The sequence below is a fragment of the Trichosurus vulpecula genome, chromosome 5, assembly GCF_011100635.1.
Source record: "Trichosurus vulpecula isolate mTriVul1 chromosome 5, mTriVul1.pri, whole genome shotgun sequence".
In the NCBI taxonomy this organism is placed as follows: domain Eukaryota; kingdom Metazoa; phylum Chordata; class Mammalia; order Diprotodontia; family Phalangeridae; genus Trichosurus; species Trichosurus vulpecula.
This window is the reverse complement of record NC_050577.1, coordinates 22,175,796-22,187,103: the sequence shown is the minus strand read 5'-3', so window position 1 is coordinate 22,187,103 and position 11,308 is coordinate 22,175,796. Positions and strand designations below refer to the sequence as shown.

At 43.9% G+C, this 11,308-nt stretch overlaps 1 protein-coding gene and 1 pseudogene across 1 annotated transcript; one reads left to right on the top strand and one right to left on the bottom strand.

The window, feature by feature from the left end:
* LOC118850823 (1-acyl-sn-glycerol-3-phosphate acyltransferase gamma-like) lies at window positions 1–1,131 on the bottom strand. The gene has a single exon (XM_036760477.1). It carries the CDS (start codon window positions 1,129–1,131, stop codon window positions 1–3), a length of 1,131 nt encoding a protein of 376 aa, XP_036616372.1.
* Window positions 1,132–4,330: 3,199 nt separating this feature from the next.
* LOC118850822 lies at window positions 4,331–5,433 on the top strand (annotated as a pseudogene).
* Window positions 5,434–11,308: the final 5,875 nt, after the last annotated feature.

Below are 11,308 nucleotides of genomic sequence, written 5' to 3'. Positions count from 1 at the left end.
TTATCCCCTTTTCTTGAATTCTTGGTTTCCATAAGTAGAACTTTTTTGTATTTCAGTTACTCCTACCAGTCTCTGAATTCCAAACAAGGCTCCCCCCAGAAATCCAAAGAATATTAGTATCAGCAGGGGGGATCCACTTAGAAAAATGACAAATGTCAACTTGAACAAAGAAAATAGTATGGCAGTTGCCCAAAAGAAGAAATTGAAGAGAGCCCATGGTCTTCTTCTGGGTTTAATCTGCTCCCCTGGAAATATCCCTGTCTGATTGTAGAATTCCTGCAAAGCGTCCTTCTCCTGATAAAGCTCGTGAAGCCACTTGGCTATTTCATTGTCATCCAGGGGGATCTCTTCCAAAGGAATTCTCCTAAAGCACATATCTGCTTTATATTTTTCCCTCCGAACGAGCCCAAGCAAAGATGGGTTCTGGCGTCCTCTGAAATTTAGCGTGACGTCATAAACAGCAGAGGCTTTCCCCCGGAGACACTGGACAACAGTGGTGAAGCCTTTGGTTCTCGGCAGCAGGTGGTATTTGAGCTTGGGCAGTCCTTTGGATTCAGCCACCTCCATACTGATGCGATGCTTTTCCTCGGTAAAGCGAGTCCCTTCGCAGGAGAGGAGAAAGCCCAAAGGCTCCGGGTAATCAGCCAAACGGCTCAAGTCTTCCACAAGGCCATGCTTGTCCTCCTCCCATTTTCTTGTGCAGAATATGCTTTCCTGAAAGTACCACACCCAGCCAATTACAGGGACGTATAACAGCTCCTTTTTCGCCAGGACCTTGGAACTCCCCAGTATCCCATAGCGTTCACATAAGGTCCAGACACAAAAGACATCAATTTCAAAGGTGTGATTAAAGATGACAATGGCTTGCTCTTTTCCTATCTTGTCCACTGAGTTCTGATCGGTGAATAAGTTACATTCGGAGCCCGACCACCACTCCAGGAGCACGATTAACTGGCTCCAGAAGGAGTAGGTAAGGAGACAGTTGACCTTTCGGTACAAATTCTTGTTGAGAGGCCAGAGGGCGAGGGAGCACAGCTGGAGGAAGTTAATGACCAGTCCGCTGAAGACAAAGACCAAGCCAAAGACCAAGAGGACGACGGCATAGATCTTGGGAAATCTGAGCGCGCTCATGGTAATCTCCTGGAACTCTGGGCTTTTGCACAGCGCGTCCCAGATCAGGATCAGCAGAGACAGCTCCCCTAACTAACCCCTCAAAGCGCCCGGGAGGCAGCTACTGTAAGACCCTCTACTCTGCCCAGATACCTCCCCTCCCGCTAGCGAGGAGCTGTCCACTCAGTCTCGGCCGCCTCGGCTGCTGCGCCTGCTTCCACCACTCACTGGAAAGGTTCCCGGAGGGAGAAGGTGCTGGGAGGACGAAGCTGAGACTGCTATGGTTGTTGCTCCCGCGACAACTTAGCGGTGAAGTGGGGCTCTCACACACAGACACTGCCGCTGTTAAGTTCTGCGGGTGGTCCTCGGCAACCCTGCTCCTGGCTTTTTATAACAGTGCATTACACGTTGCAACTTCTCTGTCATTTACCCCACTCCTCCCCTTCCCCAACTCCTCCCCCTTCTCTCCCCTTTCCGCTTTCTTAACCTTCCTCTCCCCCTACTCCCGCACCCCTCCCTTCTCCCCCACCTGTCCTTCCTCTTTTTCCTCATTTGGCAGAGAGGTGGAATTTAAGCCCACCTCCAAGGACTGCAAATCCAGATCTAGGAGACCTTGCTGCCTTTTACAAAGGGGATTGGGGGAAAGCGTAGGCTATTTCTGTCTTTTGTGGGAGTCTTCGACTCTAGGGGAATCCGAGGCTATAGCGAATGATCAAAGGAAGGAGCCAGCAGCGAACAGTTGAAAGAGCCGTCCAGTCAGGGAACCTGGATTCAAATTCTGCCTCTGACTTGACTTTGGGCTGATTGCTTCCTTTCTCTGGGTATCATCTCCCTCCTCCCTAAAATGAAGGGGCTGAACTAGATGACCCCTGAGGTCTCCTACATCTAGAGTCTTATGATCCCAAGGTGCTGGCTCCTGGGGGCCTGGGAATGGACTTCTGGTCAACTGAGACTTTCACTTGATGGTGAGGTCCTGCCATCTATCCTCAGGTAGAACAGTGTACCAGATATTAATGGGGGTAGAACCTGTGGGGTAGGAGTGGGGGTGGGTAATGGGGGGGTATGTATGGGATTCCCTGAGTAATAGATGCTCTTGGGAACTGTTTAAAGGGAAATTGTGGCAAGGGAGCAGAATCCCAATGTAGGAAAGGTAAATAATGCGTCAAGGTGAAATATCTGGGTCACCAAGGAAACCCAAATGCATAGCCAAGTGGAGCAAGAGGAGCATGGATGCAGGCCAGAGTTGGGTTACCTTGATCACATCTTTATGGAACAGGAGAATGGTGACTGCTCTGGGAATTTCTTCAGGAATTCAAAGGGACCTGACCAGACAAAGCCATGATGTTCACCAACCTCTGACCAGATTTTGTGAGCCTTTTGGGGCAGCTGCATCATACCGTGTCAGCTCTGGTAGACCTTATCATTGAATTAACACCAGGTCTCTTGTACAGGCACAGCTGTCAAGCCACATTCCTGGTACAGGGGTGCTTCCAGATGTTTAGCTAGTCCCCCTTACGGATGGACATAGGGTCCACTGAGCTCTCAAATTCAGGGCTCAGTACCAATCAGATGAGCAGCTGGAACTGTCCCTTTCAGATGTATGACACTGATCTCATCTGGGTTTCTCAATCTCTTCTCTTCAGGCTGGGTTTCCCAATTTAGCTCAAAGTCATTGTTCTGTTCCAGATCTAAGAATCAGGGTCAAATCAAAACCACTTCACCTGGTTTCTCTTACTACCATTGTGTCCTGTGTTCCTGTGGAATTTTGGTGAGGTTGTATGCACATCTTCATGCCTGGACATCTCCCACACACTACTCAGAAAAAAGATATTTTGTCCTTCTGGTTAGGACATGTGTGGGTTGTTGTTAAAGCCTAACCTCAGGATTTCTACTTATCACTGTTAAAGTATCTAGCAGAGGACCTTGAACATTTTCAGTTGATCCCTTGTGGAGGGTTTATGGACAAGATTTCTGTGATTTGAGAAGGCCTTGATGAATTGTGAGCTTTACCAAAAGAGGAAGCAGCAATGGAGAATCACAAATTTAAAGCCACAAGAGACTTCAGAAACCATCTAGACCCACCCACTCATTTGACAAATGAAGAAACTAAGGCCCAGAGAGGTCAGGTGACTTGCTGACAGTTATGGTAGAATAAGGATTCAAACAGATCTTCTTACTCACTCCAGCATTCTGCCACACTGCCTTTGTCAATGAGTTCCAAAGTCCTTTAGAATATTTTTTATAATCAATATTTTTATTGACAAGTGCAGAAGGCTTAGGGCTGCAGTGTAGGGCTGGGTGCTCACTGTCTCTTGGGGTCCTTATATGGGCCCTGAGCCCTGCTTCATTCCCTTTATTAGCTCTTTATCTAATATAGACAGCCCTGTCAGTTTTTTGCCCATTCGTTCAAGGAGACACGTAGATCCAGAAAGATTCACCCTTGGAAAGTTCAGCTTCCTTGTAACGGGGAGGGACAGACTTTCAATGATATGCGCTGGTCATCCTGTTGTACATCTCAGCCATCATCTCCACCTCCAGGCCAGAGGAAGAGAGCTTCAGGATAATAGTGGGGATGGTAGGAAAAAGTATGGGCTTTTTGAGGATGAGAGAGAAATGGGGATGTTTTAGGCAGCAGGGAGAGATCTAGACTAGATGAAGAGTGATTGAAATTTGAAAATGTATAGCATATTTGGGGCAATTTGTTGGAGAAGTCACGATTAGATTTTTAATTTTCAAAGTAAATGATAAGATTAATAGCTTTATTGTTCTAGGTGAGAAAGTTGATTCCTTGAAGACCCCTACTCAAGCTCTAATCAGTATTAGTCAGTTCATTATGATTTCATAAGGGGTAATGATTGTTAGAAATTATTTTACCATATCCATCTAGGTAATATATATTTAGTCAGCCATCTAATTCTTCTTAATCCATATGTTGTATGTGTCACACAGGAATATAGATTCTAATAGGAAGGTCCTAAAATAGGTGTCAAGCTTTAATATGATGGTTAATACTTTTTTACTAGCTATAAAGCCTACTTCAGGAGAGCAGAGAATGGAAGTTGCTGTCTCAGCGATAGCCACTGCCACCACCAGCCCCACCTCCATGGTCACAAGCCTTCAACCAGCCCAGCCAGCCAGCAAGCCTGTGGAATGATCATCCTGGGCCCTAGACTTTGACAACTTGTTTCCATACTCTTTCAGATCCAGGACTGCTTCCAACATGGTCACCGTGGCCAACAAAATATCAAAGCAAATGTACATGAACCCACCTCAAGAAAGACCTGCTCATGTACCTTTGGATTGATGGCACTGAGGAGGGACTGCACTATAAAACTCAGACCCTAGACAGTGAAGTGAAGAGCATCAATGAACTACCAGAATGGAATTTTGCTGGTGCCAACACTTTTCAGTTAGAAGGCTATAACAGTGACATGTACTTTATTCCTTCTGTTCTGTTCCAAGATCCCTTCTGAGAGGAACCTAACAAACTGGGTTTCTGTGAAGTTTTCAAGTATAACTGCAAGCTGGCAGAGACCAATTTGAGGCATATTTGTAAAGGGATAATTGATATGCATGACCAACCAGAAACCCTGGTTTGGTATGGAGCAAGAATCTACTCTCATGGGAACAGATGGACACCTTTTTGGTTGGCATTCCAATGGATTCCCTGGGCTCCAGGGTCCATATTACTGTGGTGTGGGAGCCAACAAAGCCTATGGAAGAGATATACCAGAAACTCATTACTGTGCCTGCCTATATGCTGGAGACAAAACTGGGGTGACAAATGCTGAAGTGATGCCAGCTCAGGGGGAGTTCCAGATAGGACTGTGTGAAGGGATTGCTATGAGAGATCACCTCTGGATTTTCTGCTTCATCCTCCATCAATTGTGTGAAGATTTTGGAATGATTGTAACATGTGATCCCAAGCCAATCCTTGGAAACTGGAATAGAACTGGTGGCTAGACTAACTTCAGTACCAAGGCAATGAGAGAAGAGAATGGTCTAAAGTTTATTGAAGAAACCATTGAAAGACTAAGTAGGAGACACAAGTATCACATCAGAGCCTATAACCCCAAAGGGGGTCAGGACAATGCCAGTCACCTGACGGATTTTGATGAGACATCCAACATCAGTGAGTTTTCTGCTGGTGTAGCCAACTGTGGCACCAGAATCAAAAGTCCCAGGATGGTTGGTAAGGACAAGAAGGGCTACTTTGAAGATCACCACCTCTCTGCCAACAGTGATCCTTATGCAGTGACAGAGGTGCTTATCTGTACCTGTCTTCTCAATGATACAGGAGAATCCTTTTAGTATAAAAACTGAGTGAACTAGACCTATGGATACCTTTTCTATCCCCACCCCATAACCCTTTTCTCATGCCCTCTTCCACGTCACCTCTCCCTTCTTCCAATTTTCCCTACTAGATGCAACTCAGGGCACAAAACACCATGTTTTTTTGTGCCCACAGATAACTCCTTGATTTTTTGTGGGGGGAAGATGAGTAGGGTTGGGGGATGTTTTTAATGACCTCCCCCCATCATTGATGACTTTTTGAAGACTGAGAAATAGCATACTAGTGGGGAAAAGAGGTTAGGGAACATAACCACTGCTTCTACCTAATCAAGTCTGTATATCAACAGAGACTTGTGGTTTCCAGGGGAATAAAATAAGAGAATAAGTATTTGGGCAAGTTGGGGGAGAGTGGAAGGTGGAATTTACTGAATTTTTTGGAAAGGAGGGAGAAGAGTATTAAATTCATATGAGACTATAATCTATTTTTCTTAAAAGATAAAAATTAGTAAGGGGTGATGGTTTTAACTTACAGGAAAACAAACCCTTTTGGCTATACAGGCCTCTATATTTTCCTTGGCCTAGAGGGAAATCCTTTGCCAGAAGATAGCCCATAGGCTGTGTGAACCTATGGGGACTGCTTAGCTTTAGAAAACCAAAAAGGATCCTTGCCCACTCGCTCGTCCTCCCTTCACCCAAAGCAGAATAGTATTTTTATATTTAAATTTAAAAAGAAACAAAAAAAACCCCAAACCTTTTATGTATATATGGGGTATGTATAGGGTCAAGGAGGAGAGGCAGAGTAGGTGGAAAGGTATGGTCAGAAACAGGGAGCTCCTGATAAGAAGAAAGGACTATGCTAGAAAGAAATTGGGACAAAAAAGCCCCACTTTGGTGGCTGGCCATCTTTTCAGCTTACCTTCTTCACCTGTCCATATACAGGTGACCACAGCTAAAGGCAACAGAAACCACCTTGTAGCTGTGATTTTAACAAGCACACATTGATTGAAGTGCACATATATGAGAGGGGGTGGAGGTGGGTGAGGGTTGGTAAAACGTATGAGTTGGCCAGTTAACCACGTTACTGACAAAGCAGGGGAAGGCTTATGGGTATTTATTTTCTGGTGGGAATAGCATGTCACTAAAGCAGGCTTTTTGATATATATTTTAAAAAATCTTTATAAAGCCAAAACTATTTTAGATTCTAATTTTATAAAGTTTCTAAGTTGTACAGTTTTTCAGAGTTGCATGCATGTATGCCCTCGTATGCTCAAACTGTCCCCTTACCTAACTGTCTTTTAGTGATGAGATTGAAATTGACAATGCTGACATTCGTGATTTTGTAGTTTTTCCCTTTTATGATGAAAACAAAACAAAACAAAAATATCCTTGAAAAAAATAAAGCTTACTTGTGCAACCACAAGACTGCAGGAATGCTGACACGGACATCTCCAACTTTTTTTGGCTCAGATTCTACGACTCAACCAAGCACGAGTTTTGGCACAGCACAGAAAGTCCCCCAGGTCCCCTGAAATGTTCTTGGGGCATCCATAGAGTATGTACCATCTCCTCTTGCCCAACCTTAGAAGTAGCCCAATCATCTTGTGACCACCTAGGCATCGGAAATATTTCCTGCCTTGCCCAACCTGTGACCCTCCTGATATATTGTTTTGTTTATTTTAGTCTATGCATCATATGCCAACCAATGGAATTATTATGTATTTGATATAGCCACTCTTGAATATCTAGATATCTAACCTTTAAAAATAAGGGTCCTGGGGAAAAACTGGGACTTAGGAAGGAAGATGTTACCCACCCTTGGAGAAACAGAGGAAAACAAGTATGGTCTTACACAAATGCACATGAGTGTGTCTATATAGGAGTACGATTATAGATATCTAAGTATATGTATGTGTGTATATATGTAGGTATGTGTATATATATGTATGTGTGTGTACCTGTGCTTAATTGTATCCTTCTTGGGGAAAGGAAGGGGGGAAAAAGAACAAAGTAAAAAGTACACAGCAGAGGACAAAAGAGAACTTACAAGGAAGCAAAGGAAGGATGGAGAGCTCTGAACACAAGGTGTAGTATTTATTGTATAGGCTTTCTTGAAATGGAAATTTATTGCTGTATTTTTTGAATCCTCTCTTACGTTCTACTGTACACATGTCAATGATTTTTTTTTCTTTTCTTAATTTGTACTTAAGTTTTAGTAATTAAGTTTAAAATAAATTGATGATAAAAATAAGGGCTCTGGAAGAAGGGAACACCTCAGATAGTGAGGAAGGTCTGGGGTTCATTTCACTGAAGGGGGCCAGGTCCCTTTAATAAAGTGTTTTGGCTCAGAGATCTGCCTCAGTTTCCCTTTTTGGTCATCTGAGGTGATCCCCCCCAACATTTCTGGTGAGCCAGCCAGGAGTAGGAGAGGGACCCCCATTTCCTTTGGCTTTCTCACCTGCGAGAGACCCAAGAGATAGCGCGCACTGGGCATCTTTTCATTGTTGTCTCCCCCATGGATTCAAGCCCTGGGAGGGTGGACTCCCCTTGCTGCTCACACCTAGATTCTCCAAGCCTGAGGTAAGTCTCTCCAAGTGCAGATTGCCAAGTCTGCCTTTATTTCTAAATTTTAAAGTCCCTAATTGAGCTAAAAGGGACTGTTCAAATTATCTAAGTGCATCAGCTCCAGAGCACTTAAAGTATCTTATGGCCATGCTTTTTACTTTTAAAATGTAAACTGGTTTTTCTTCCCCATTTTTCCTTTTTCACTTTGGTAGAAACTCTGCTCAGTTTTGACAGGGAAAGGTCAATGCTATTGTCAGTCACGACTGTGATTGGAAGAGCAGGGTACTGCAATTCCAGTAGCAGAATGGGGGCGAGTGGTGAAGCTCTATAACCTTTAGTAGGAGAAAAGTCCCTAGTAACTTTCATGGTGTTAGGGCTGATTTCAGCCACACCAAGGCCATTTTGAGCAGCTTGTAGTGAGGGCAGTTTTGAAAGTAAGGGTGGTCCATTTGGAAGCCATGAAAAAACCACAAATGATAGAAGGTACAACCTTCTTGGGGATCTCATAGTCTTATGAGCCTGGATACCAGTGTGTGACCATGTCTCCAGAAGCCTCTCATAAAGGCTCAGGTAGGTAGGAGATTATCCTCTTTGACTCATTCTCAAAGAAGGTACTCTCTAGCACTTTCAGTTGGGGAACTCAGGGAAAAGACAATATGGGGTTTACCTCGGGAGTCTAGTCCAATTCTCTGAAGGGCAGTTCCTCTGAAGATTACCACTCCTGGTCAGGGACACCTGCAGGAGAGATGGGGTTGAGCATGAGCATTCCTACAGGATCCCCATTAGGCAGGCTTTTGACAGCCTGGGATTAAGGTGGACTCCCACCCTGGGGTGTGTGTGGGGGTAAAGAGAGATGACTACAGACAGAGCTATTGAGCTGTGTAGAGTTTGGTATGAAACTACAAAGGGTTTAGAGGAATGGTTCTGGCCAAAGTATGGAACTTTTGATTATCCTACTCTTAATTACAAAATTTCATTGAGCAGTCTCCTGTAACTAGTATGGAACAGACAAATTGTTGGTCTTGCTGGGAGGGACTGTCTAGAGACAGTCAGCCTTCATCTGTTTATTGAGCTTTCTCAGACCTCTGTGTGCCACTTTCTTTTTCTGCCCCTCCTGCTTATGGCCCTTCTGAAGCTCCCCTTCCCATAATGAAGGTTCAAGAAACTGAACAACTTGCCGCTATTTTTCTGCTTATAGAAAGAGTACATCAAGCAGCAGGGGGAGATCTTGTATATACTAAAGAACACCATCCCTTTAGACCTTCAGGCCTCTCTAATTGGAGGAAAGATAGATTTGATGAGGATCCTATTGTGTTTATTGATCAATTTAAGGCTAGCTTTTTGGGCTATAATCCAACTTGGAGTGATGTGACAGATCTTATGGAGACCTTATTATCCCCAGGAGAAAGAGCAGGTATTATTGAAGACAAATTGTGGGTCCTGGAGGTCAGAGAATCTGGCCAATACAAGATCCCCAATGGGATCCTAATTAGCCCGCACGGTTTACACAGCTACAACAAGCTATGGAACTTTTTGCAGAAAGACCAGATAATTTTAGTAAATTCCAAGAGACTGTCCAAGAAGGGGATGAGACTCTCTCAAGATTTTATGACAGGTTGTGTAAAAGTGGAAAGTGTTATGCTAGATTAGATCACCTAAACCAGCAGGATGCCAAGATTATTATTGCAGTCTTTGTTAATCAATCATTGCCTAAAAGTAAGGACTGCCCAGGCTGGCATGAAAAACCCTTAGGGGAACTTAAGGCAATTGTGCAGTATGTTTATGAAAGGAAAGAGCCAGCTAAAGACAAAGACAATGCTGATGTGGGGGAGAAGTCCAAACAGAGAGGTTAACTTAAGTCTGTCCTGGTAAACGTTCAGACTCCTAGCCACCTAGTACCCTTTTCCCAGACCCCTAATAGAAGTAATGGGGACTGCTTTTATTGCGGGCAGAGAAGGCACTGTTTTGGGGAATGTATGATAAAAAGGCAGAGCTTGAGGGGTCGCCAGGCTGCCTAGACTCACTGATAAAGACTCAAGGGTAGTCTTGGCCTCAAAGGCAGGATTATGTTCCAAGGGGAAACAGGTTTAGGTAGCCTTTAAATCAAGTTGAGGTGACTGATGGGCATGGAAGAGTCCAGGCACAAAGTGACAGAGGGTATGAACAACAACCCTTCGGGCATGAAGTGCTGGGGAAAGGCAGGGAATGATGTTCTTCTAATATCCTTGCCCCTGCTATCCCTGCCCTTACCTCTCCCCTAACTGGACCAAGCATAGTTCTGACAATTGCAGGGGTGTCACACTTTTGCCTTGTTGATACTGGAACCACCCATTCAGTTTTGATTAAGAAACCAAGTTTCGGCTGTAGTTATTCAATCTACACAATAGTGGGAATAGAGGGAACACCATGGGAGGTCCCCTTCTCATCCCCACAGGAGGTGACAGTGGGCTCCCTGTCTGCATTGCATTCTTTTTTAATGGGTACCTAATGCACCTGCTAATCTATGTGGAAGAGATCTTTTGTGCACATTTAACACCACTATATCATGTCCCCCAATACTTCGACTCTGCAAGTGCCAGATAGTCCAGTCTCTTTGTTTTCAGTATTTCCTGTTGTACTTACAGATTTTAGTAGTGATGGGCTCTTCTCTCTTTTTCCTGTGGTATTAATCCAACGTGTTTGCAATAATAGCCCATATTAGGGATATTATCTTTCTGATATCCTGAGTTCTTTGTGGGCCACCTCTTCCACTGATGTGGGCCTTTTGAAGTCAGCAGTCCCAGTTACTATTACTACCAAAGGGGGACAAACACCATCAATGCCTCAGTGTCCCCTAAAGAAGCCATTGAAAAAATTGTTCCTATTGTTAATTCCTTAATAGAACAAGGGATTGTGGTTCCATGCAGGTCTTTCTGCAACACTCCTATACTACCTGTTAAGAAACCTAAACCAGGCCCTGATGGCAAACCTGTTTGCCATCAAGACATCCTATGGTGCCTAACCCTGCCACAATTGTTTTTTCTATTCCTCATAATGCCACCTGTTTTACAGTAATAGATCTGTGTGCTGCCTTTGTATTTATTCCTATAGGCCCCAAATCCAGATATCTGTTAGTATTTACTTGGAATGATCATCAATGAACATGGACTCATTTGCCCCAAGGCTATGTAAAGTCTCCTACTCTATTCTCAATTTTTTTAAAATTTTTAAAAATTTATTTAATATTTTGTTCTCAAATTTTACAGCAGGATTTAGCCTCTACTTTCTTCACAGACTCAATTTTAGTTCCATATATTGATGACCTTCTACTAGCCTCACCTATTGCTGATATCTGCCAGAGGGA